This window comes from Hippopotamus amphibius, chromosome 17, assembly GCF_030028045.1.
Source record: "Hippopotamus amphibius kiboko isolate mHipAmp2 chromosome 17, mHipAmp2.hap2, whole genome shotgun sequence".
Classification (NCBI taxonomy): domain Eukaryota; kingdom Metazoa; phylum Chordata; class Mammalia; order Artiodactyla; family Hippopotamidae; genus Hippopotamus; species Hippopotamus amphibius.
The window spans coordinates 53,465,876-53,492,299 of NC_080202.1; the positions used below are offsets into that span (position 1 = coordinate 53,465,876).

Here is a 26,424-nt window from a genome sequence, read left to right on the forward strand (position 1 = left end):
AATGTTTTATAATTCAATAATGTGAATAAATCCAAGTAAAAAACAGGCAAAATACCTGAACAGAAACTTCACCAAAGAAGATTCATGGGTGACATAAGTCCATGAAAGATGCTCACCTTCTTCAGTCATTAGGGACATGCAGATCAGAACTGTGATATCTACTGTCATTGCAACAGCTGAAAGTGAGCAGACACACCAGACCAAGTGACAGCAAGGCTGGTAGGAAGGCAGAGTGGGTCACCCACTTTGGAAAACAGTTCAATCACGTGCACCCCCCTCCATGTGACCTGACCATATCACACTTCGTGTTTGCTCTGGAGAAATGAAAACATGTCCGTTCACAGACTGGTCTGTGACTGCTTACCACATCTTTATACATAGTAGTCAAAACCTGAAACAGTCCCAACGTCCGTGAAAATTTGATAAATATGGCACCTCCATCCAATGGGAAACTATTTGGCAATGAAAAAGCACACAACATAGATAAATCTCAAAGTAATTTGAGTAATCAGACCAAAAGAAAAACATGCTATATGATTCCATTTATATAAAATTCTAGAAAATATAATCTACAGTGACCAAAAGCATACCAGCTGTTGCCTGGGAACAGAGGTGTGGAGGCAAAGCAGCTTAGTCTACACAGCCCTTGGGCGGGGTCAGGGTAGGGGGTAGGGTGTGTCTCCCAGCAGCCCAGCTGGATGTCCTCCAGTTACCTTAGAGATGGGTGATACTGGGGTGTGCGATGGGGATGTGAGGGTGCTACTTCGAGCATTCACAGTATACCACCCACACGCACCCCACCCGGGAACGTCCAGGGGCCCATCGAGGATGGAGTCCTGCTTCTGTGTCAGGGCCTTTAGACACCCTCCTTACCCGGAATCTCAGAAGGACCAGCAGAAGCTTGATTGCACGTGCCCCTTTTATTAAAAAATAATTGCACTTCAGATTAAGGGTTCCCCAAGTCCTGTGAATTCTGCCAAGTGTCCAGGCCCACTCATCAGATTAGTGGACAGCCCCAACCTGTTGTTGGGGGCAGCTGCCCAGAAAGCCACCTGCAGCGGCCCCCAGCTCTGTACTCTTATCAGGTCAGAGCAGCAGCAGAGCTACCTGAGGTGGGACCTTGGGGAACAGGTACCACCCCACCCCAAGGACCACCTCTGCATCACAGGCAGGCACTGGTGACTGACAGTGCGCGCATCACAGTGAGAGGCTACAGAGAAGCAAACCTTCCAGTAAACATTCCAAACATAGGGCACCCCTCAGGGCATTGACCTGACTGGGATCTGGACTGAAGACTCAGGAGAGCTGCTGGCCCAGAGCTGGGGAGGCAGACTCACAAGCAGATCCGAGTATTCAGGGATGTCAGTGACATGCGATGCGGGGTAAGCGCTTCTGACACCCAAGGCCCACACACTGCTGACTGAGGGTGCAGGTGCTGGGCTGCCAGGAGGTCTGTAAAGGAGCAGCACATCACTGGGCTCCAGGTTAAGACCAACTGATGAGAAACTGCTCTCCCATCATCAGCGAGACAGGGATGTCCAGGGTCTGGGGACGAGAAATAGGAGGAAAATTTGTTGGGCAACAGAAGTGGGGCAGACAGGAGTCTAGACGTGGGTGGACTGGACATGAGGCCTGTCCCGGCCCTGGGAGCATCTTGCTCTGTTCCCTCCCAGCACCCTTGGCAGTGGCCGCCTTAGTATGCTTTGGAAACAAGCTGCCCTTTAACCAGGGGCCAACAATTTGGACACAGGCAGAGGGAAGATGTGAAGTGTGAGGGGGCTGAACCGTCCCACTCCTGCCTCTAAGGAGCAGTTCCTCTCTGCCCTTTATAAGGCCCGAGTGTCCTCTGCGTCCCTTCTGGACAGGGAGTCCTATGATGCCCCTCACCCTGAGGCACCTCCTGCCCCCTCACCCAGCCTCAGGGATAGGCCCTCTAGCCCCGAATGTGGGCTCTCTTGCCTCTGTGTCAGGGCTGTAGGTGAAGTTGGAGACAGGAACGCCATTGCAGAGGACCTGCTGGGGGGCTGTGGCCACTCCCAGGACGGCCACCTTCCTCAGCTGTAGGCCAGCCCCCTCACTGCTCACGTGCACCAGCTGGTTCACAATGGTGTTCTGGCCAGAGCAGAGAGACAGGACCGGAGGTGTGAGCAGATGGCCTGGGGCACGAAGCCCCATCGGGGCAGGGCCTCTGGATGGCCAATGGGGAGGGCAAGTGGGCAGCACACTCCGTGCAAACCCTCAGACACTGGCGCAGCACAGGGCACTCCAGCCAAGGCACTTGGCCTACGGGCTCTTCTCCCCTTTAGTCCAGTTGACCCAGGGACAGGTGGCCATCCCAGGACCCCAGGCCAGCTCCCCTCATCAAGTCAGGATAGTCACCCCAAGATGGCCCCCAGTCTGGGCGGATCCCAGGACTCACGTTCCTGGCCAGGAAGATGACCTGCGTGTAGACCCCACGGTCCAGCGCTCCCAGGCTCTCCCCGTCGTCCCAGAACAGCTCCCCTCGGGCCTCCCCACTTGCAGTCAGGGCCGCAGCCAGGGCCATGGGCTGCTTGCGGGACTCTGTGGTCGTGAGGCCAGGGCCCTGGGAGGGGGTGGCCCACGTCACTGTCCCAAGCCTGGTGGAGGCCTCCGGACCCAGGCGTGAGGTGCACTAGGCTGGGACAGCACTGTGCTGGAAGAAACCAGAATCCACAGGACTGCCTATGGCCAAGTGGCCTGGAGGCCTGTGGAGACCACCGTGGCCCAGGTGGACACCTCAGAGGACATGAAACCCACAAAGGTTTGCAGACTGACTGTTTTCTGAGAAGGGCCAATGAAGCAGGCCTCCCCTCCACCCCGCCCTGGAGCAAGTGAGTGCAGGGATGTATCCTGAGTGTCCTTCCCCAGCCCAGTTCATCCTCAGCCCTCAGAAGTATCATCTCTGCCTGGGGGCAGACCCCCAACTGAACAGAGGCACATGGGGTCCCAGTAGCCCCAGGGCTGGACAAATGGGATCAGGCGCCTGGCCCAAGTACCTGCATGGGGATGATGTGCCCAGCCCGGAGGTGGAGGTTGATGGTGTCCAGTGGGGCGGACAGTGTCACCCACTGTCCCTCACTGTGGATGGCAGACGTGAGGGGTGCAGGAGGTGGAGGTGGGAGGCTGCCAAAGGCCTCCACTGGCACCTGGAGGGGGATGTCATGTCACAAAGGGTCCTGGGTGTGCCAAGCTCCTGTGCTCTTGTTGGGAGCCAAGAGCAAAGACCTGGCCACACAGTGGGGATACAGCATGAAAGGCTCAAGCCAGGGCTTGGATGGGGCAAGTCAGAGGATGCAAAAAGGGGCAGGAGTTTGGGAAAAGAGTTGGGAGTCCCAGCTCAGCTCAGTGGCAAGTCACCTACTCAGCCTCAGTTTCTCCATCTGGAAAATGGGTCTTGCAAGGATCGCAAGGGATGATGCTGGTGGAGTGCCCAGGTGAGGGCCGTCATGCAGCCAGGACTCCTTTTTCACTATCTGGTTCATACCGACAGTGCTGGAGGCAAGACCCCCTCTGTCCTCCCAGGTTTCAGTCATGCAGCCAGGACTCCTTTTTCACTATCTGGTTCATACCGACGGTGCTGGAGGCAAGACCCCCTCTGTCCTCCCAGGTTTCAGGGCCCCAGGACTCACCGTCTGCAGGTCGTACCACGTGCTGCGGGGGAAGTAGCCAGTGACCTCAACCTTCCCGGCCTCGAGCACCGGGGTGATAAGCAGAGCCTCCCCCCACAGAAGCTGGCGGTCCACGGTCCAGGTGTGGGGGTCCTCAGGGAACCTTCAAACGAGGGACATGCAGGTGGCCTGGTGACCTCTGAGGTCAGTGGGCTCAGGGCCCATGGGGAGGCGTGGAAAGGAGCCAGAGGACCTGCGTTACACGTGGCAGGGCCGGTTCTGGCCAGCTTAAGTCAAGGCAGGAGCCTAGAATAACCTCCCCCTGCCCAACTATCCAGGCATGACCTGTTCACATTTCCTGTTTGCAAACTGTGTTCTTGCCCAAGTGTCTATCTGGTTCTTAATGTTAGTCTTACCCCTGGTCTGAGTTTCTGTACATTAGGGAGAGTGACTGTCATTTTATTGACAATGTTTTCTCCCATTTGTTTGCCCTGACAATCTAAGTTCAGAGCAATTTTAATGTTTTTCTGTTTATGTTCAGAGAAGGATTACTTTGTTTTTCTAAATTAAACCTCCTTCCCTTTGCTTTTTGCCTTTAATGTTTAGAAAGCCCTCTCCTGACAGAGCACAGAGAAACATTCACTTCTGTTTTCCTGTGGCTTTTTCTACAACTTAATTTTTGACATTTAACTATTTAATCCATTTGGAACTTAGGTTTATGTGGGGTGAGTGGAAAATAAATTGATTTTTGCAAATAGCTAACTAATTACCTTACTACTGGAGAATCCTTTAATCCCCTGATGCGAGGTGCCACTTTATGGTATGGGAACTTCTTAGGAATACTAAGTCCTATTTAGGGTCTACCTACTGGATTTCTTTGGTGGTTGTGTTCCCTTAAGCCCCAAATAGAGTCAATCACAATAGTCTTATAACTTGTTTTACCATCTGGGAGGCTGGTCTGTACTCAGTGTTCATCCTGGGTTTTTCTGTTATTTAGTGCTCCTAGCCCTGAGCTGAAATCTAACAGGTGGGAGCTGGGAGTTCAAGGGGCACCTCGGTGGGGAAGGCCTAGATTTTGCTGCAACCTCCTTCCTCTCTTGGTGCCTGGAACACCCCCTGCAGCAGGGTGGCTGCCTTGGGGTCACTGGGCCTGAGGTCATTGATCCCAACCCCAGGCACTTACTCCAAGAAGAGGGGCCGGGCCACGGTCTCGCCTCTGACATGGGCCCCATGGAACAGCGTATAGAGATAGGGCAGCAGCATGTAGCGCAGGGCAAAGGCCTTCCTCATGGCTTGCTGTGCTGTCTCGCTGAACCTGTACGGCTCCTGTGGCTGAGGTGGAGAGAGTGCAGGAAGCACCTGGGATCTGGGACCGCGGACCCTGAGGTCCCCCCACCCCAGGAGAGCTGGCATTTCTGGGCCAGCTAGTGCTGGGCTCATTGGCACATAAAGCACATTCCCCAGGGCACAGCCTCCCCTGCTGCCCCCACCCTACCAGGCTGTTCAGGCCATTGTGGTTCCGCATGAAGGGATAGAAGGCCCCCAGCTGGGTCCAGCGCACGCACAGCTCCTCCGAGGTGTTGCCCAGGAAGCCACAGATGTCGGCCCCCACCAGGGGCACCCCCAGCAGATTGAAGAGCAGAATTTCTGGAGGGCAGAGTCAGATGGGCCTCCAGCTGTCACAGCAGGACCAGTCCAGGGCCAAGGAGCCTGACAGACATGTCTGTTGAACTGCCTAGAGGCGAGGATCCCTCCCAAACTTCTCCCACCCAGCCCCCACCTGATGGTCAGCACACCGATGGCTGTTGCATCTTGTACTTGTGGTTAGCAGAATGACAAGCCACACCTGCTCCCTAACTCCCAGGGTGGGAAGGTCAAACTAGACCTGTTAGGGTTGAATTGTGTCCCCCCACCAAAGGTAAGTTCTAGTCCTAACCCCTGGTTGCCATATTTAGAAGCAGAGTCATTGAAGATGTAATCAGGTTGTGATGAGGACATTAGGGTGGGCCCTAGTGCACCATGACTGGTGACCTTATCAGAAGGGGGAACTGGTACAGGAAGCACAGAGGGTCCCAAACAAGATGAACCCAAATAGACCTACACTAAGACATAATTAAAATGGCAAAAGTTAAAGAGGAGTCTAAAGGCAGCAAGAGAAAAACAGAGTTAATTACAAGGGAACCCCATAAGGCCATCAGCTGATTTCTCTACAGAAACATTGCAGACCAGAAGGGAGTGGCAAGATATATTCAAAGCCCTGAAAGGGTAAAACCTGCAGTCTAGGATACTCTACCCAGCAAGACTATCACTTAGAATAGAAGGAGAGAGAAAGAATCTCTCAGACAAGCAAAAACTAAAACCTAACCCTATCCTAAAAGAAATATTGAAAGGTCTTCTCTGAATAGGAAAGAAGCAAGAATCTATAGGAAAAAGAAAAGCACAATTGGAAAGGAAATCCCTTAAATAAGCCAGTATAAAGATTGAAAAAAAAAATCAAAAATATTTTTGTAAAAGCAAAAATAACTACAATGAACAGCAGCAAAGGGATGAACATGAAGATGTGAAAGAGGACATCAAAGTCATAAAGTGCCAGGGAAGGGAGTGATAAAATATAGGTTTCTTTTTCAGAATGTGTTTGAGCCTATGTGACCACCAGTCTAAAGCAAGTAGATATAGTAATGGGTTAACATACTTGAAAAACAGGGTAAACACAGATCAAAAACATACAACAGACTCATGAAAACCAAAAAGAGAACACAAGCATAATGCAAAAGAAAACCATCAAACCACAAAAGGAAAAACAAAAAGGAACAAAGAAGAAATACAAAAATCAACTGGAAAACAAGATTTAAAATGGCACTGGCAATTTAAAATGGCAATACATATCAATAATTACCTTAAATGTCAACAAACTAAATGCTCTAATCAAATGACACAGAGCAGCAGATGGATAATAAAACAAGAGCCTACAATGTGCTGCCTACAAGAGACCCACTTTAGGGCAAAGGACACACATAGCTTGAAAGTGAGAGGATGGAAAAAGATATTTCATGCAAATAGAAATGATGAGAAAGTGGGGTGAGCAATACTCACATCAGACAAAATAGACTTCAAAACAAAGGCTATAAAGATAAAGAAGCACACTATATAATGATAAAAGGATCAATATAAGAAGAGGATATTATACTCTAACATATTTGCACCCAATACAGGAGCACTTAAATACAAAAACCAAATACTAACAGACATAAAGGGAGAAACTGATGGGAATATGATAATAATAGGAGACTTTAACACCCCACTGACATCAAAATCAATAAGGCAACAGAGATCCTAAATGACACAATAAAACAGAATTAATGTTTTCAGGACATTACTTCCAAAAAAAAAAACCAAAACAGAATACACATTCTTTTCAAGTACACATGGAACATTCTCTAGGATAGACCATATACTAGGATAAAAACAAGCCTCAACAAACTTAAAAGGATAGAAATTATCTCAAGCATCTTTTCTGACCACAATGGCATAAAACTAGAAATCAACCATGGAGAGAAAAAAACAATTACACAGAGACTAAACAACATGCTACTAAAAAAACCAATGGGTCAATGATGAAATAAAGAGGATACTGAAATATACTTTGAAACATATGACAATGAAAATACAGCCAAGCAAAATCTATGGGATGCAGGAAAAGCAGTCCTTGGAGGGAAGTTCATAGCAATACAGGCCTTCCTCAAAAGACAAGAAAAATCTCAAAAAACTTAACCTACCACCTAAAAGAAAAGAACAAAAACCTAAAGTCAGCAGAAGGAAGGAAACAGTAAAGATCAGAGAGGAAATAAAATAGAGGTTAAAAAACAATAGGAAAAAAAACACAATAAAACTAAGAACTGGTTCTTTGAAAGGGTAAACAAAATTGACAAACCTCTGGCCAGGCTTACTAAGAAGAAAAGAGAGGACCCAGGTAAACAAAATAAGAAATGAAAGAGGAGAAATAACAATTGATACTGCAGAAATACAAAAAATCATAAGAGAATACTATGAATAATTATATGCCAACAAACTGGACAACCTAGAAGAAACGGACAAGTTTCTAGAAACATCCAGCCCACCAAAACCAAATCAAGAAGAAATATATAATTTGTATAGATCAATCACTAGACATGAGATAGAATCTGTAATTAAAAAAACAAAAACAAAAAAACCCAACTCCCTGCAAACAAAAGTCTAGGACCAGATGGCTTCACTGGGGAATTCTACCAAACATATAAAGAAGAACTAATACTGATCCTTCTCAGACTCTTCCAAAATATTGAAAAGGAGGGAACGCTCCCAAAGTCATTCTATGAAACCATCATCACCCTGATATGAAAACGAAAGACACTACCAAAAAAGAAAATTATAGGCCAGTATCTTTGATGAATATGGATGCAAAAATTCTCAACAAAACAACACAAACTGAATCCAACAACACATAAAAAAGATCAAGTATGATTCATCCCAGGGTCACAAGGATGGTTCAACATATGCAAATCAATGTGATACACCACATCAACAAATGACACAAAGCACATGATCATCTCAATAGCTGCAGAAAAAGCATTTGATAAAATTCAACATCCATTCACAATAAAAACTCTTACCAAAGTGGGTACAGAGGGAACATATCTCAACATAATAAAAGCCAACATAATACTCAACAGTGAAAAGCTGAAAGCCTTCTGGAACAAGACATGGATGCCCACTCTCACCATTTCTATTCAACATAGTATTGGAAGTCCAGACCACAGCAATCAGACAAGAAATAAAATGTATCCAAACTGGAAAAGGTAAAACTGTCATTATATGCAGATGACATGATACTATATATATATAGAAGATTCTGAAGACTCCACACAAAAACTATTAGAACTGATAAGTTCAGCAAGGTAGCAGGATACAAGATTAACATACAGAAATCTGTTCTTTGTTTACACTAACAATGAAATAGCAGAAAAGGAGAGTAAAAAGACAATCCCTTTTAAAATTGCATTAAAAGAATACTTCAGGGAATTCCCTAGCTGTCCAGTGGTTAGGACTTGGCCCTTTCACCGCTGTGGGCCCAGGCTGGATCCCTAGTTGGGGACCTAAGATCCCACGAGCCATGCGGTACAGCCACAAAATAAAAAATAAAAAATACTTCAGAAAAAACCTGACCAAGGAGGTGAAAGACTTATATGCTGAGAACTATAAAACATTGATAAAGGAAACTGAAGATGATTCAAAGAGATGGAATGATATCCCATGCTCTTGGATTGGAAGAATTAATATTGTTAAAACGGTCATACTACCCAAAGCAATCTGCAGATTTAATGCAATCCCTATCAAATTACTCATGACATTTTTCAAAGAACTAGAACAAACAATCCTAAAATTTATATGGAACCATACAAGACCCAGAATTGCCGAAGCAATCCTGAGAGAAAAGAACAAAACTGGAGGCGTAACCCTCCCAGACTTCAGACAATACTACAAAGCTACAGTAATCAAAACAGTGTAGTATTGGCACAAAAACAAACACATGGATCAATGGAATAGAATAGAGCCCAGAAATAAACCTACACACCTACGGACAAGTAACCTTCAAAAAAGGAGGCAAGAATATACAAAGGAGAAAAGACAGTCTGTTCAGTAAGTATTGTTGGGAAAGCTGGACAGCTTCACGTAAATCAATGAAGAACACCCCCTTACACTACACACAAAAATAAACTCAAAATGGCCTAGAGACTTAAATATGAGACATGAGAGCACAAAACTCCTAGAAGAGAACATAGGCAAAATATTCTGACATAAATCATAGCAGTGTTTTCTTAGGTCAGTCTCTCTAGGCTATAAATATAAAAGCAAAAATAAACAAATGGGACCTAATGAAACTTATAAGCTTTCGGACAGCAAAGGAACCCATAAACAAAATGAAAGGACAACCTATGGACTGGGAGAAAATATTTGCAAATGATGTGACTGACAAGGGATTAATTTCAAAAATATATAAACAGCCCGTATAGCTCAACGTCAAAAAAACAAACAACCTAATCAAAAAATGGGCAGGAGACCTAAAAAGACATTTCTCCAAAGAAGACATACAGATGGCCAATAAGCACATGAAAAGATGCTCAACATCCCTAATTATTAGAGAAATGCAAAATCAAAACAACGAGGTATTACCTCACACTGGTCAGAATGGGCATCATTAAAAAGTCTACAAATGATAAGGCTTCCTAGGTGGCGCAGTGGTTAAGAATCCGCCTGCCAATGCAGAGGTCATGGGTTCGATCCCAGCTCCAGGAAGATCCCACATGCCGCAGAGCAACTAAGCCCGTGTGCCCGAAAATAAAAAAGTCTACAAATGATAAATGCTGGAGAAGTTGTAGAGAAAATGTAACTCTCCTACACTGTTGGTGGGAATGTAAAATGGTGCAGCCACTATGGACAACAGTATGGAGGTTCCTTAAAAAACTAAAAATAGAGCTGCCATATGATCCAGCAATCCCACTCCTGGGCATATATCTGGACAAAACTATAATTCAAAAAGATACATGCACTCCAATGTTCATAGCAGCACTATTTACAATAGTCAAGACATGGAAGCTACCTATGTGTCCATTGACAGGTGAATGGATAAAGAAGATATATATATATGATGGAATATTACTCAACCATGAAAAAAGAATAAAATAATGCCATTTGCAGCAACATGGATGGACCTAAAGATTATGATACTAAGTCAGAGAGAGAAAGACAAAAATACCATATGATACCAGGTATATGTGGAATCTAAAATATGATTTAAATGAACTTATTTACAAATCAGAAACAGACTCACAAACACAGAAAACAAATTTATGATTACCAAAGGGGAAAGGAGGTGGGGGAGGGATAAATCAGGAGTTTGGGATTAGCAAGATATATACCACTATATGTAAAATAGATAAACAGCAAGGTCTACTGTATAGCACAGGGAACTATATTTAAAAAAAAAAAAAAATAGGGAAAACGCCATGTTAAGACAAGGACACAGGAAAAAGGCCAAGAGATGACAGAGGCAGAGCTTAGAGTGACACAGCCTCAAACCAAGGAGGGCCAAGGAGTGCTGGCAACCACCAGGAGTGGGAAGAAGCAAGGAGGGTTTCTATCTAGAGCCTCAGAGAGGGCAAGGCCCTGCTGACACCGTGATCAGATCTCTAGTCTGAGAATGAGTTTCTTGTTTTAAACCACCTGGGGTGTGGTACTTCATTACAGCAGAGGGTCAGTGAGTCCCCTGAGCTGCTGAAGGGTCAGACAGCTTTCAGGGCATCTGGACCCTGTGCCGACCCCACCACCCCACCACCACTCAGTAGGACTTGAGGCTGCTGGGCCACCCTCTCCTCGGTGTCTCTTCAGGAGCCAGGACCCAGCCTGGAAGCCAGTGGGCAGGATGGGGACGCAGCCTGGGGCCATGAGCAACGCTGGTCTGGGTCACAGCAGCTCCTGGGAGCTGCACAGCCTCAGCCTGGTAACAACAGCTCACACCAGAACTGAAACCCAAGAACCAGACAGGTGGACACAAAGCCCAGGAATCCGACTCTGGGGTGGCTTCAGAGACTGGCCTGCAGGCGCTCAGGCCCGACCTGCCACGCTGGCCCCAGGGTGAAAATCAGAGCCAGTGGGCACCTGTGCGCAGAGCCAGCTTTGTGAAGCAGGAATGGACTTCTCACTCAAGAGCTCACCTGGGCAGGATGTCCCTGTGGCCTGAGGCTCTGAAGATGCATTGCACATGGAAGCAAGTCTGGGACTATGAAAGCACTTCCAGGCTGGGGGTTTAGTGGATTCTCTCTTCAGCTGTGACCTTGGGGGTCCCTTCTAACCCCTTCCTCAGGGCTCCTGAGCCATCCCTTGGGCCTAAGACCTGTCTGCGGCATCAGAGCTCTCAGAACAAAAATCAAAATTTTCTTTGCAGGGTGGAGCTGGGCACTAAGACGAGAGGGGTAGCGGCACCCTTTGGACTGAGCTCAGATGCTATTTCATGCAATTCAGAATGTGGTCACCAGAAGGGATATTCTGATGTTAGTATGAATCGGAGATGGGGACACTCGGAAGAGGGGCACCACAGGTGAGCCCACTCCCACAGGTGAGCTGACTTGCACAGGTGAGCCCACTCCACAGGAGTTGGCGGTGGGCCTCATGCCATCGCAGCAGCATCTCTTTGAGGACCCAGCTGTGGGCAACCCCCCCCCCCCCCCCCCCAGAGAGGGGCCCACCCTCCCCTCTTTGAACCCCTCCTGACAGGTGCACTCACCTGGCACGGAGTAGGAAAGCTGCTCCCAGTTGCTCCAAACATCCCCTGTCCAGTGGCCGGCATATTGGCCGTGGCCGGCAAAGGTTGCGCGAGAGATCACGAAGGGGCGCGTGCCCCGAGCCTTCACCAGAGCCCTGGGTGGAGCAGGGGGACAGAGTTATGATGCTGAGCAGGGTCGCTGGGAACCCTGTCACTGCCCGCAAGAGTGCCCAGCAGTGCAGCAGGAAGGATGAGCTGGGAGCAAGGAACTGGCTGGCTGAGGCCACTGCCAGTGTCTGCCAGGCAGTCAGCCCTGCCACCCGACTTATCCTCGAAGATCAGGGAGGACAAACGTCCCTTGAGGCTCAAGGGAGCCAGAGGTCCTGGTCTGCCCTGCCCTCCCTGTCTCATCACCATGCCCTTCCTCTGAGGCACCAGGCATGGAGCTGGGGTGGGGGTGGGGGCCCTGAGGGTGGCCTGGGCCTCCTCCTCTCCTTCCTGCACTCTGGCCCCTCACCTGTGGGAGGCGAAGGCTTCAGTCAGGCCGTACAGGTTATGCAGGTCATAGTGTGTGGACAGGAACTGGTGGCTGGAGGTGCAGATGGTGGCTGCCTGGAGGGTCCCGCCAACCACCCCTAGAGAAGAGGGGGCTGTTTCCTTGGAGCCTCCTCCCGGCAGGCTGGTGCCCCCCCACATCTTGAGAGCCCCCTTGGGACATAGGTTATGTCCCTGTACAGTCTCCACTTCTCCAAGGACAGGACAAGGTGATGCTGCAGGCTGGCCTCTGCAGACCCAGACTTCACCTCTCCCTGCTCCTGAACTATTTTAAGTCTTTTCCTGTCCGGCTGCCTAAGTCTGAAACACCCCCTCCGAAGGGTCTCGCCTCAGCTGCACATGCCTGGTCAGCTTCGGGTGGCTGGGGTCTCCCCTTGCCTTTCCGGGGGTGGCTTCTGCCCATCGGCTTCTCAGAAGGCAGAGCTTTGAGTCTCCCAAGCCAGAGAACGGAAATCCCTGATTTGAGCCATTAAATTCCCAGCCGACGAGTGCTGAGGGCGGGGCAGGTGGAAGCAGCTCACCTGGCACGTAGGGCGGGTTCTCCAGGTCGCTGTTGGGGCAGCCGTCCACTGAGCCCCTCACGAAATTGGATGGCTCGTTCATGTCCTGTGAGAGAGGCCCTGGGGGTGGGTGCCCTGCCTGATGCAGAGAGTGGGGCTGGTCCCCAAGGCCACGGAACACCCAGGGGTGGGGCCACACTCACGATCCACATGCCGTCGAAGGGCACCTGGGCGTGGAACTCGGCCACCATGTCCTGCCACCAGTCAAGGGCCTCGGGGTTGGTGAAGTCAGGGAAGGCAGTGAGTCCGGGCCATACCTGGATGCAAGGCCAGAGGGGAGACAAGGCCCCTGGAGCCCACATGGAGGCTCTGGGTGTCCCCGCCACAGGCAGAGCTGCAGCCTCACTCATCTCCAGGGGGCGGGTGACTGTGGAGGGGAGGAGCATGGGGAGAGGCCCCACTTTCACACAAAGGCCCACAGGCCCTGGAATCTGCACTCCTGGGAGCCTTGTCAGCCTCCCCTCAGCCTGGACCCCCTTCCTCCTTGTTCTGGGCCTGCCCTGGACTGGGAGGTAGGGACTCTGCTGGACGCGCCCTCCCCTGGAAGGCCTGAGAACCATCAGAAAGCCCCCGGGGGCCCGGAGGATGTGGAGGACCCCAAGTCCTCCTGGAGGGTCTCTGGAGCTTGTTTCTGAGCTGCCCACAAATAAGGGCCCCTGACATGAGGACTCTAGGTGGTCTTCCTTGTCAGGAGCCACTGTCACCCCCAACTGTGACCACCCCCCCCCTCAGTCTCACTGGCAGAAACCCCTGCTTTCTCCCCCTCGCTCCCCAGGCCCTGCTGTACCTGCCCAACCAGTGGCTGCCCAGTCACATTGGTGATGAAGACCCCCCGCCTCAGACCCTCATCGTAGGGTCGGTAGGTCCCAGCGGGGCTGGAGCTGCTGATAGCAGGATCCTGGGAAGAGAAACCACTTAGAACAAGAAGGAAACGCCCGAAGCCTCAGCACCCATTGCTGGGAAAAAGGGAAAACGCTCTCACTAAATGGTAACAAGGCGAAGGGCCTACGTGGCGTGTTGGCCGTGCCGTGCGTGGTAATGCATGTGATCCCGCCCCCAACGGACAAAGGAGGTGCACCTGGATGCAAACGTTGTGCTTTAAGGACCCAGAGTTTCACAAACGTTCTACAGGGAGCACTTATTTCATTTAGAATGAAAAAGGAAAAGGCCTGCGTCTGCCCTCCCTGCTCTGAGTAGCCCTGGATGCTGCTGCCTTCAGAGCAGCTGTGAGGATGGAAATGACCATCAGCCTAATTCCAAATGACTTCCTCTCCTAAGGGGTATCCGTGGCGGCAACCATTTGGTCGTCTCGGCTCCCCCTCGCCGCCGCCTCCTCCAGCCCCCCAGCTGTAGCAGCCTCTGAATTGCACCCCTCTGGCTGCGGGGACTGGCCCAGGGACGTGTCTCCTCCGGCTGAGCCACTCAGATCCTGCCCACCTTCCCACAAGACAGAGCTGACTGCAGGGAGCCAGGGCCAGGAGTCTCACAGAGCTTCTGTGCTTCCAGCTGCCCCGGCACACAGCTCCACCTGGCCCTTCCAGAGCTGAGTGGTGTCAGCTGAGTGACCCCCCCCCCACCCTTGGTTTAAGCTGCTCAGGTAGCCTACAGCTGCAAGGATCCTGAGCAACAGACTGATGTTTCCAGGGACATCAATGGACAGCAGGGGCCAAGTCTATAATTCTGATATTTCCTCGATGATCAAAGACCCTCAGGAACGTTCTCAGTGACCATGGCAAGCACGAGGACGATGCCACTGAGAGTTGGAGCCATGAGACCCTGGATCCCACTCCTCCCAAAAGAGCCTGCTCCCCGTGGCACAGGGAGGGAGGCGGGCACTCACGACAATCATGATGTACCGCCGGCCACCCTGGTGGAGCTCCTGCACCATGGCCGGGAAGTCCGCGAAGCCATCCTTGTTGAAAGTGAAGTCCCGCCTGGCGTCCATGTAGTCCAGGTCATTCCACTGGACGTCCTGCAGCCACAGCATGGGGCGGTCAGGGCCCAGGCTCCCTGCCCCTGCCCCACCCTCGGGGCCACAGGCCCCTCCCTGGCACTCACCAGAGGAAAGTATGCCCTGGTCATGTTCTCCACAACCTGGCGGGTGATGGCGGTGGAGGAGTAGCCCCAGCGGCACAGGTGGAAGCCCAGGCCCCAGTACGGTGGCATGAACGGATAGCCTGGGAACCAAGGCGACCGTGAGTGGGCAGGAGGGGCTGGGGAGGCAGGGGCCAGGGGCCGGGGCCAGGGAGAGGCCTACCCACAACGTCCAGGTACTGCCGCACCACGCTCTTGGGCTCCGGGCCCAGGAAGATGTACATGTCCAGGATTCCACCTGTCGACCTCCAGCTGAGGGCTGGGCTGGGCTGCAGGACCACATCTGGGGGAAGCAGCCCTGGGGCTCAGGGACAAATACTCACCCCCACTCTCCAGGGCTTTTGGCACTGCACCAATGGGCCAGACCATCGCTGGAGAGGCGGGGTTCTCCCACAGGGGGCCTGGGGACAGTCATTCTGAGCCCAGCTTGCTGAGAGACTTGGAGCAGGACAGGAAAATGCTGAGCAGCTGGGCCTGGGGGCCCCTTTTTGGCCTCAGCTCCCCCTGCCCAGGTCAGAGGTCCCAGAGCCCACCTTAGAGGCACTGAAGGACAGAGCTGGCAGAGGCCAAGCCCACTGGTCATTTCCCAGAAGAGTGTATAAGACTGGAGCCCCACCCCCTCCTCTACCTCCAGCCTGTCAGGCAGGTGCAGAGACCCAGCCCCCTCCATGAAGGAGGGGGTATAACTGCACCAGGGAAATCCTAGCCAGGGGCTCAGAAGCAGAACTGTCTGGGGGATGCGGAGGGCCCCAGTGCCCCCTTGCTTACCCATGGCATTGCTGTTCAGCAGGAAGACCCCATGAGCCAACCCGCCATCCTCCAGGACCAGGTAGAAAGGATGAGACCCGTACAGGTTCACGTCGGGCTGGGACACAGCAGACACCCTGCTTTAGGCCCTGGCTCGTGAAGCCCCTCCGATCCCAGGCCCCGCCCCAGCCGTCCCTTTACCACGGGGGCGATGTCCCGGTTCCAGAGGGTGATCTTGGTCCAGTTGGTGCTAAGCATCAGGGGCCCGAGGTGTTCAGCAAGGCCCGTGATGTGCTGGGACGGCAGGGAGGTGGACAGCTGCAGAAACTGGTTGGCAAAGAACAGGGGGGCCACCGTGGTGTTCAGCCTGCCAAGAAGAGACCAGGCGACCTCGCGCCAGAAGCCAACGGCCCCATGAGCCCTGACCACAAGCGGGTGCTGGGCAAGGGCCGCCCCAAACCTTTCCAGCCTGCGAGTCTGGCCCTGAGCACCTCCCACAAGGGCCAAACTGCTTCCAGACCTCGTGGAACTGCCCAGCTAGGGGCAGTTAGGGTGCCCCGAGGTTCCATGGGGTCAAGAGCAAGGCAAAAACCACAGACAGGGTCCCTCTCTGCATGGAAGACATCACGGCTGATTTCATGGACGAGCTCCTGCTGCACCCCGCCTGCCCCTGTATAAGACTCTGCTCACCTGCATGCGGATGTGTGTGCATTTTCAAGACCAAGATCTGCTAAAATGCTTAAAAAACCTCTCTCCAAACTCCATTTGAAAGTCAGCTTCTTGGAGAAGACCCCCACTGCAGAGCCAGCCCACCCCTTGCATCTGCACAGCCCATTTTTGCCTCCCTTTGCTGTGTCAGCCCTGGGAGCAGGTCCACAATGCCCGGCCAAAAAAATGAACAGGCAACAAAAGAAAGAAATGTACTTCAGAAGGCGAGTGCTCTGAAGATTAGGGCAAGTCCAAGTTCCCTCCTTCCGAGCGTGTAGTGGAGTTTGGTGCAAAGCAGGGCCTTGTCAGCTGGCACATACTTGTGTAGGACTATGTGGGTGATGTGCACGGGATGCGTCCTGGGAAAGGTGCTTGCACAGCCTAGCATCACAGGCGGCAGGTGGCCACGGCAAAACTGCTGACCCTCTGGCTGGGGGCACCCGGGGCACTTCTGGGCCCGAGCATCACTGGACACTCAGACTCACGGCCACGGCATTTGAATCTAAAAGATGCTTCGGTGCATCCAATACCTGGGGGCTGGGCTGGGGGGAGGTGAGAGCAAGACCAAGCAACACCCTCATTCTCCCCACAAACATCCCTAAGCCCTGCTGTAGGTCAGAACTGCTCTAGGAGTTGGTGGTTCAGGAGGGCACAGGAAAGGCTCCTGCCTTGGGCAGATGGCAGCCATGGGCCAAGCAAAGGTAAGGTCCTGTGGGGGCACACGAGCCCTCGGGGGACACGGAGCAGAGTGGCCAACAGCATGAACACTCGGGCTGGGCTCCGTCCCCTGCCAGCAAGCACCTGGCCTCTCTGTGTCTCTGTCTCCCCACCTGTAAAGTGGGGATAATAACAGTGCCTACGTCCAAGTTGTTACGAGGATTAGATGAATTAAGAACTGCAGTGCCTGATATACGGATGTGTAGTATGTGATAAATAAATAAGAATAAAGCAGGGGAGGCGGTATTGCCTGGAGTGCAGGTGCCACTTTAGACTGGACCAGGGTTTCTCAGCCGAGGCACCGCTGACATCTGAGCTGACCGCTCCGTGCTCTGGGCTGGCCCGGGCATCGCAGGGTGCTGAGCAGCATCCCTGCACCCCCACCCCCAGTGATGACAAGCTAAAATGTCTCCAGCTGTTGCCAAATGTCCCCAGGGGAAAAATCACTCCCAGTGGGGCTCAACAGGTGGATGGTTGGTGGGGGGGACCCTCTGAGGAGGAGCCTTTGAGGGCTCGGGGTGGAGGGAACAGTGAGCACCAGGGCCCCAGCGGGCCAGGAACAGCAAGGAGGCCAGAGCAGGAGGGTGGACCGCAACAGGGCCAGGGATGATGCCCTCCAGCTCCCTGACCCTCCCAGTGGGTAGGGGGCACAGAAACTGGGCACTCACAGCACCCGTCCATCCAGCTTCCGCCGCACGACCACACCAAAGGGCTCCTCCGAGAACTCCACGCTGTAGAGTGTGGACGGTGCCCGGCTGCGGACATGCGGGGTCTCCAAGGGCACCTCATAGCGCTTGTTGGCAGGATCTTTGATCTAGAGGACGAGAGCAGTGTCATGAGGCCCTTGGTGTCCGGTGGCCGGCTGCCCCTGCACACCTGTCCACTCCATCCTTCACCCTCCAGAGGAGCGAAGGGTCAGTTCAAGTCCCAGGGCAGCTGCACATAGCATGGGGGTGTGGACAGGTTGGTCCACATCCCTGAGCCTCAGTTTCCTTGTCTATAGAGCCAGGAGAGCACCTCCTGTGGGATGCCAGGTAAAATACAGAATGCCCAAGAAATCTGGATTTCAGATAATTTTTTTTAGTATAAATATGTCTCAGATATTGCACGGGACATGCTTACACTAAAAAAAAAATACTAATTCCTGGGTTATCTGAAATTCAAATTTGCATTTTTATTTGCTGAATCTGGCAATATTTTTCTACCTGGCATACCTGGTCATAGGGTGAATGAGAAAACATAATTAGAGCAGCCAGCCCTTGTCTGGTACATAGTCATCACTCAGTAATCCATGGCTGTCGTCAATTACTTTGTGAAAATGACTGGGCTGTACTGAATTATGTGCTTCAGACTCTCTCACCTTTGTGTCTGCACATTTATTCAATTGACAAGTTTTTACTGAGCACCTGCTATGTGCCGCATACTGTTCCAGGGGCAGGGAGTAAACCGGACAAGAGGCCCTGCACTCAGTGGCTGGGATCCCACCACCCACTGCCTAGAACAGCCCCCTTTCCTCCCTCTCCACTTTCCCCTTGCTGACCACCACTTTAGGTCCCAGCTGGAATGTCACTTCCTGGGGGGCACCTAACCTCCCACCACCTGCCCTGAGCCCTGCCCTCTAGAACACATTCTAGAACCTCCTAGTCTCTGTCTTAGTGGCCCACTGTTCCCTGAGTCTAGGCACTGTGTCTGCTCACACCTGGACTCTGGGTGAGGGCACAATATACATCAGTGCATAAACAAACCCCTTGTAGAGTCCGTCTTCATCCACTGTCCACACACTCTCTCTGTCCCTGCCCAGCCCCTACCCGCACCCCGCCCACCATGAAGTGGAGTCGGCTCTCAGTCTCCACCAGCATGTCTAGCCGCAAGGTCATGATGTCCTTGGGGAAGAAGGTCGGGGTGAAACGGGTCAGAGTGGCCGTGTAGCCCGTCTCGGTGGTGGTCAGGTTCTCCAGCCTGTAACTGGGATAGCTGGGAGGGAAGAAGCACCAGGGCTGCCCCATCTGGGCACCCGGAGGCCAGCCTGCAGGCATGTAACAACAGCCCCGGGCCTCACACTGCTCCTGGGTGATGGCCTTGTCTGGGGCGCAGTCGAAGCGGCTGTTGGGGGGAAGGTCGCACTGTGTAGGCGCTGCCCTGGGGCTGCCGTGGAGCCCTGGGACGGGCTGGGGTCCTTGGCCGCTGGCTCCTGGCTGGTGAACTTGGTAAATCTCCTCTTGGGAGAAGCTGTGCAGCTCTCGGGGAACCACCTCGAAGTCATGAAGCAGGATGTACCCCAGGAGGGCCAAGGAGACTAGGGCGCAGACCCCCAGCAGGGGGCGGGAGCAGGGTGGCCACCTCATGTGTGGGCAGCGAGCCCAGGAGGCCTGCAGACAGAAGAACCAGGCTCAACGGGACAGCAGGAGGGAGCGGCGGGGGGCCTCAGGAGACTCTCAAAGCAGCTTCCAGACATGAACTTGTGGCCAGCCCAACAGCGCACAGGGTGGAAGTGAGGTCTGGTGAGGAAACAGGGCAGACCTGGGGGAGGGAGGAAAAAAGGGAAAGGAGAGAAAAGTCTCAAACAGGGAGTTGCAGAATCCTGTGCATTGTGAAGTCTTCTAATATGCTACAAATAAACACATCTAGAATGTCTGTAAAAGAGAATACCACACAAAGACCCACGTGATAGATCAAGTGGAACAAACAAGTTCCCACAGTAGATGGAGTAAGTCCCACTCCTATATGAAATCTTGGCCAGTGGGGCGGAAGTGCCCCCTCCCTCTGTCCCTCCTGGGCTGACCCAGACGTGGATATAGCCTATGAGGGGTCTCAGGCACTATAGCCCAGGGCAACACTCAGGGGCGGCCAAGCACAGGAGAAAGGCCTGGGCCCCAGGACTTGGCAGGTGGAGCCCCTCCTGGCCCCTGCAGTCAGGTGTGGGAGAAACCTGCTCGTGCGGGGTCTGGTTCTGGGTCTCTTTCACAGCAGCTGCACTGAAGCCTCACTCTGGTTACTCTGCTGCTAAGACTGTTATTAGCTGTGTCTTGCTTATCTGTATGTTCTAAATATTTTATAGGGAACATTGTTGGTCCAGCTCTTCTGAGGAGAAGCACACACTGACATGGGACTAAACATGTAAGGATTTTATTAGGCGAGATAATAGATTTTATCTATTTGAGAAAAAGTAGGGAGGTTGCCAGACAGGGCTGAGAGGACCAACACACCCAGCACAAGCCTGACCCCATGGGAGGGAGGTGGGTCCTAGAGCCCCAGACTGCCATGTAGGTTAAGGAAGGCTGGGCAAGGCCACGGGGTTGGGGGTCCTCGCGCCACAGTTGGCTGTTAGAGGGGTCCAGGTCTCTCAGAAGCAGCCTGCCCTAGCGTTAAGGGCTGGGAGGCAGCCCCTCACAGGAGATGCAGTGATGATTTCAGGGCACAGCAACTGAGCCTCTGTCAGGGAAGCTCCCTGTGGCAGGAGGTCTGTGAGCTGCATTCTCATGGCCTCCAGAAACATGCAGGTGTTGGGGAAAAGTCACACTCCAGGCAGAAGTGTGCCCAGGTCACTGAGAGAGTCTGAGCCTGTTGCAGACACAGACTGGTCACCTGGAACATTCTGGCCACCATGGGCCACCAGTACATTAGGTGCAAGAGTGAACTGTTTTCTTTCACAACATGACACCAAAAGTGTGTGGCTTTTTCACACCAACCAATTCTCCCATTCTTTGGACACCAGCCGGGTGTCCAGCCATTCAATTCAGACATGAACTCCCAGAGTTACTGCAGCCCCCCACAGGCTGAGTGCTCAGTCCTACAAGACTTCTCCCATGTCAGACACTAACTGCAAGTCGCAGGTTGTCACCCACACTTCTGATCAGGCGGCTACCAATTCCAGGGTTCACACAACACTCCTCAGGTTCAACAACTGGCTAGAACTCACAGAACTCACTATTACCTGTTTATTATAAAGGATACAACTCAGGAATAGCCAGAGGGCAAGGTATGGGGAAGGGGTGCTGAGCTTCTATGGGATGGCCACCCTCTGAGCACCAAAATATGTTCACCAGCTTGGAAACTCTCGAACCCCAACTAGTTTAGGGTTTCATTATGTAGACACGAATGATGGAATCAGTGACCACTGGTCAATGTGAAGGCCAGGTGAAAGTTCCCACCGTTGAATCCTTCTGGGGACTAGCCCCCATTTTGAAGCTATCTACAAGCCCTCAGTCATCTCATTAGCATACAAAAGACACTCTTTATCACCCCCAAGAGTCTAGGGTTTTTAGGAGCTGTGTTCAGGGAACTGGGGACAAAGACTAAATATCTATTTTTTATACCACACAGTGTCCCAGCTCCACCTGACCCTGCCACACACATCTGTGCTCATGATGACTCAGAAACTAGGGAACTCAGGGTGGAGTCCAGGGGTCCTCACTTGGGAGCTCTTGGGCAATGACCTCAGCCCTCCCCACCTGGACTTCAGAAGCTGCAGAGGTGGCCAGAGGCACGGCCAGGCAGCACCCGATGCCGTTCCCTGCTTCCATTTTATAGACAGGGAAAACAGCCTAGCACGGGGAAGAGCCACACTCACAGCACGTGACAATTTAGAGAGAAAATGGGGACGAACTGAAGGTCAGTAGGTCAAGTGGCACTGCTGACTCGGAGGGCCTGTCACCCCGCTTTCAGGGAAGTGACTCTGAACCACTGCCCCCCAGGGCATGGTGGTGATGTAGACAAGCCGGCTTGAAAGCCCAGCTCCACCATCGGCAGAGGGAAGTAAAGCGTTCTAAACCTCCTGTGCCTCAGCTTCCTCCCTGTGAACGGGGATAATCGCAGCCTTCCTCGTCCAGCTCGGGGGCAGTGAGCGGGGACCGTGGAGTTCCCGGGGTCCCTGATGTTACTGGGGTCCCTGTCGTTACTGCTGCCCCCTGCCACCCGCGGCCCCGGCACGATGTGCTCAGCTTCTCCAGTAGGAAAGCACTGACGACCAATCCCTCTATCCATGACACCTCTCTTTTCGGGCGTCACGACTGCCCGAACCCGCCAAGCCTCCAATCTGTGCGGTAGCTGCGGACCTCCCCGGCCCCGCCGCTCGCTGGGACCACCCGCAGCCCGCGCCCAGAGGTCAGGCCCGCTCACCTCCGCGCACGCGCGTCTGGCCCCGGCCCCCGGCTCACCTCCGCGCGCGCGCGCCCCGCCTGTAGCGGCAGCCTCAGGATCCAGCGCCCACCGGCGCAGCGGCGGCGGCTCACGTGACAGGCTGCTGCGCAGGCGCTCTGAGTGAGTGCTCGCCTCAGGCGTGCACCCTCTGGTGGCGGGGCGCGTGGGGCATCCTCGCCCTCCTTGGGCCTCTGGGACGTGGGCGGGATCCAGGGGGCGCGCACCTACCGGGAAGAGCTGTCCTGGCAGACGCCGGGCCTCGCCCTTCGGGGTCGGAGAGGGCGCGACACCCCCACGTGAGCGAGTCCTGGGCATCCTAGAGCCCGCCAGGCCGCCCCCAGGTCCGACTCTGCGAATCTAGCACGCAGATGACAAAAATAGCGAAAATTTGGGAGCAACTTAAACTTCTTCTGGAAAGGAAAACATTGTCGTAACCCACAAAATTGACTAATGTGAAAACATTCAATGACAAGGAACTTCTCATACATTGAGAAAGGGCTCATGTTAAGAGGAGCAAGCTCGTACAGCAAGAAACTAACAATATTGTAAAGCAACTATGCTCCAATAAGAGTTATATAAAAAAAAAAGGAGCAAGCTTTCCAAAGTGAAATGTAAAAGCCAGACCCTGTGACCTTGTCAGGTGGAACCAGGCACAAAAAGCCCAGTGTTAGAGCAGGAATGAGGGCTTCTTTGCTTTTTTGTGGGTTCTGCATTTCTGAAATGTTTTAGAATAAATACGCTAGTCTCATATTCAGAAAAATATTTTTATTTTTCTGCTGAAAATTTAAAATTATTTTGTAGAACATTTTCTCTTTAAACTGCGGAGAAGGCATAGGTATCAGGTGCTCAGGAATCAGAGTGTGGGGGGAGGAGCCCTGGGTGGAGGAGGGCCCAGGACAAGCAGGAGGTCTGTGGTCACGCTCCTGCGTGGTTTTATCTCGGTGTTAGGCTCCCAGACGCAACCAGGGGTTCACATCCCCCTGGACTTGCTTCTATAAGCTGGGAATCCGGATTTAACCCAAGCTGGGAGTGGGGGCAGGAGCAGAGGGGACCTGGGTTTCCAGTTTTACTTGGAGGAGTAAGCCCCATGTGGGCACACGGGTTTGTGTTCACTGACACTGCCTTTGCAAGTTTAAAGACTCCTCGAAATGTAACTGGAAATGTTGGGCTTTGACTTGGTTTAAACTGCTGGGTGGCTGAAAAAAAATTCCTACAATGCTGGCCTGTTTCTCTTAAGTGGTTTCTCTGGGTAGAAAGATTCAAAGTCCCTGATGATATACAAAACCCATCTCCTCCTTGGGGGGCGCTCTCTAGGGCCCGGATGACTCCATCCTGTTGCTGATGAACCGGCTGACCTTGAGTAAGGCCCCCTGGAACTGGGGGTACTCCTCCTTCACGTGGTGGAGGATGTTGCTGATGCTGGCAAGCCGTTCATCCAGACGCTTGAGCTCTGCCAGCAGTGACTGCTTATTGTGGAACAGGAGGATGTACCGCCCGTCCTTCACGGCCTGCAGGTGCTTGAGGCGTGTCTGCAGGGCCACGATCATGGAAAGGTTCTTGGATGGGACAAGAGACCCCGTGTCAGGCTATGCACGTTAAAAAGAGGACACCCATTGGCCTGGCATGAACTCCAACCCAAGGATACGCCAGAGGAGAAGTTTGCAGCAACAAACAACTGAGGGTGCTGGGTCTCCAGATCCAGGGGAAGAGGCTGACACGCACGGGGTGGAGCCTGGACCCTCCTTCACCCGCTGTCCAACCTGCCAGGTACCAGACCCGATGCCCACCACTCCCATCTCAGCTGGTCAGGCCCCAAACCCTGCAGCCCTGCTTGACCCCTCTCTTCGGCTCACACCACATCCAATCCAGCAGGAAATCCCACTGGGGCGACTTTGAAATTATATGCAGAATCTGATGGCTTTGCACTAGCCCGAGGCTACCCCTGGTCCATGCATCCCCAGCCTCCTTAAGTACCATGATGACCTCAAACAGGTTCCTGTGTCCACTCTTGGCCCTTCCATTACACACTCAAATCAGAGTCGAGCGATCCCGATAACCCCAAGTCACTCCTTCCCCCCAACCCCCTCCCTGAGGGAGAAGCCTATGGTCATGGTGGTGCCCCCTCAAGCCATGCAAGCCCAGGGGCCCCTGGGCAGTCTCCAGCTCCTGCTGCACCTGGCTGTCCCTCTGCCTGGGGGTGCTCACTCCCTTGCCCCCTTCAAGTCTTGACTCAAATGTCACTTCCCCTGTGTGGCCATCTCAGACCACCCTACTTACAAGTACAGCCACCGTCCACCCGATGCCCCTTCTCTGCTTCCTGTTTCTCCAGAATATCTGTCACCATCAGATATACAGTATCTTTTCTTACTAGTTTTGTTTATTATCTGTCCTCCCTTCCTCAGAATGTGACCTCCAGGAGGACAGGGATTGTCACCTTTTCCATTCTACTCTGTTGCCCTGGCACCCAGGACAGTGCCGGCCCGTGGAGCCTTCGTGGGAAACATGAGGTGGACGACAGCAGTAGGCAGTGCTGGGATTTAGCTGGGCCAGAGCAGGCCTTGCTGCTGGGTTCCTGTGGCCCTGGTGGCCCTGGGGACTCGCTTACCTGTCGCTTGAGGGCCGCCAGCCGGTCCTGGTCAGCTTCGAGCTCGTCGGCCTCAGCCTGCATCCTTGACAGCTGCTCCTGTTTCTCCAGGAGGGAGTCATTCATGGATTTTTGAGTTTCCTCCAGTTCCAGGATGGTTTGGGTGCACTCCTCGGTGGCCTGGGGGGTTAGACAGGAGCATCCTGGGACCCTGCCCACCCATTATTCAGCTGACATAGAAGAGTCAGGCTGGGAGGACCCCCAGGGCCCTCTCTGCACATAAGCCAGGAGGATTCTTAAAGAGGGGGTGCAGGAGAGTGTCAGGGGTAGGGAGGTCAGCGAGGGAGTCCTGGCCAGACCCTCTGTGGGGGTGGGGCTGAGAGAATTCCATTGCCAAGCTGGGCAGAGGAGGCACGAGGAGTGGACCAATGAGGAGTGGACCAATGAGGGGTGGAGAGGGATGGACGCCAGGAGTGGCCAACGTGGCAGAGAAACACACAAGCCAGGACCAGAAAAGGCCCCTCTGTGCCTCCAGTAATATCCAAATGAGCAGTTGGATCAAGTCTGTCATTTTCGGCTACCCTTTCCTCATATAGGATTCCCCCTACAGGGGCTGTTCCAACAGTCTTCATTCAGTCCTCTGGGTGATGTCACGAGGCGAGGACCCATCTCACAGGTCAGTAAACCGAGGTACAGAGAGGTGGGACAATGTGCCTGAGCCAGGAGAGGAAGAGCAGGGCTGGGGCCCACCATGGGGCTGGAGCCCCCACGGCATGGCTCCAAGGCTGGCTTCTGTCTCATGTAACCCTCGCCTCTCTGCTCCTGTCTCTACTAGCAGACGAGGAAATTCGGGCGTGGAAGGTTTCTACATGCACTGAGGGCAGACAGCTGGTCAACAAGGGCTGAGGGAGGTCTGAGCCCAGAGCCCGGCCTGGTGATCACAAAAGGAAGGGCACTGGGGCCATACAGCTGGTCTCCTCTCAGGACAGGACACACACCACATGCTTGGTCGATGTGGCCTGGTGGACAGGGACATGGGCTCCAGTGGGTGCCCTGCACGCTCCCATCGGCCTGTCCCCAGCACCCACTCGGGGTTGGTGACATGGGGGCTCACGCCCTTCACCAACACTCCATACTTCCCTGATGCCATTTCTATTAGAAAGAAAGGGGCAGAAATAGGGCCGCCTCCAGTCTTAAGCTGCACCCTCTTCTGTTAAACCCAAGACAAACTTCCAAAGAAAGCCCCTATCAGAGCAGGACATTAGGGGCACTCGGGAAGTACCAATGGATCTGGCAGCCACTGTATCTTGACCCAGAACCAGCTCATGGGGTGTGGAGCTCAGGTTTTGTCCCCAGCACAGAAGTGGCTTGTCTGATTCTGAAGCCAAGCTC

At 52.9% G+C, this 26,424-nt stretch overlaps 2 protein-coding genes across 5 annotated transcripts in view; both read right to left on the reverse strand.

Moving 5' to 3' along the window:
- Positions 1 to 523: 523 nt before the first annotated feature.
- On the reverse strand, positions 524 to 22,538 carry GAA (alpha glucosidase). 4 transcript variants are annotated; one of them, XR_009049920.1, is made up of 21 exons: positions 22,466 to 22,538; positions 19,133 to 19,829; positions 17,978 to 18,123; positions 16,086 to 16,251; positions 15,906 to 16,002; positions 15,301 to 15,420; positions 15,102 to 15,220; positions 14,884 to 15,015; positions 13,831 to 13,941; positions 13,187 to 13,300; positions 13,005 to 13,089; positions 12,446 to 12,563; positions 11,950 to 12,083; positions 5,125 to 5,276; positions 4,813 to 4,961; positions 3,651 to 3,792; positions 3,018 to 3,167; positions 2,420 to 2,584; positions 1,960 to 2,112; positions 1,338 to 1,545; positions 524 to 917 (listed from the first exon to the last, which is right to left on the reverse strand). XR_009049920.1 is itself a non-coding variant. In XM_057714543.1 (20 exons), exons 2-20 carry the CDS (start codon positions 19,652 to 19,654, stop codon positions 1,486 to 1,488), a joined length of 2,835 nt encoding a protein of 944 aa, XP_057570526.1. In that variant the 5' UTR covers positions 19,655 to 19,829; positions 22,466 to 22,538; the 3' UTR covers positions 524 to 1,485. The 4 variants fall into 4 exon arrangements, 3 of the variants coding, with proteins under 3 accessions (XP_057570526.1, XP_057570527.1, XP_057570528.1); XM_057714543.1 differs by having other exon boundaries at positions 524 to 1,545; XM_057714544.1 differs by having other exon boundaries at positions 524 to 1,545; positions 22,428 to 22,503.
- A 716-nt stretch (positions 22,539 to 23,254) lies between these two features.
- CCDC40 (coiled-coil domain containing 40) overlaps positions 23,255 to 26,424 on the reverse strand; it is a 46,167-nt gene continuing 42,997 nt past the window's right edge. Inside the window, exons 19-20 of the mRNA XM_057716086.1 lie at positions 25,054 to 25,212; positions 23,255 to 24,004 (exon numbers count right to left, since the gene is read on the reverse strand). Coding sequence (XP_057572069.1) covers positions 23,759 to 24,004; positions 25,054 to 25,212 — 405 coding nt within the window. The 3' untranslated portion in view covers positions 23,255 to 23,758. The remainder of the gene's footprint in view (positions 24,005 to 25,053; positions 25,213 to 26,424) is intronic.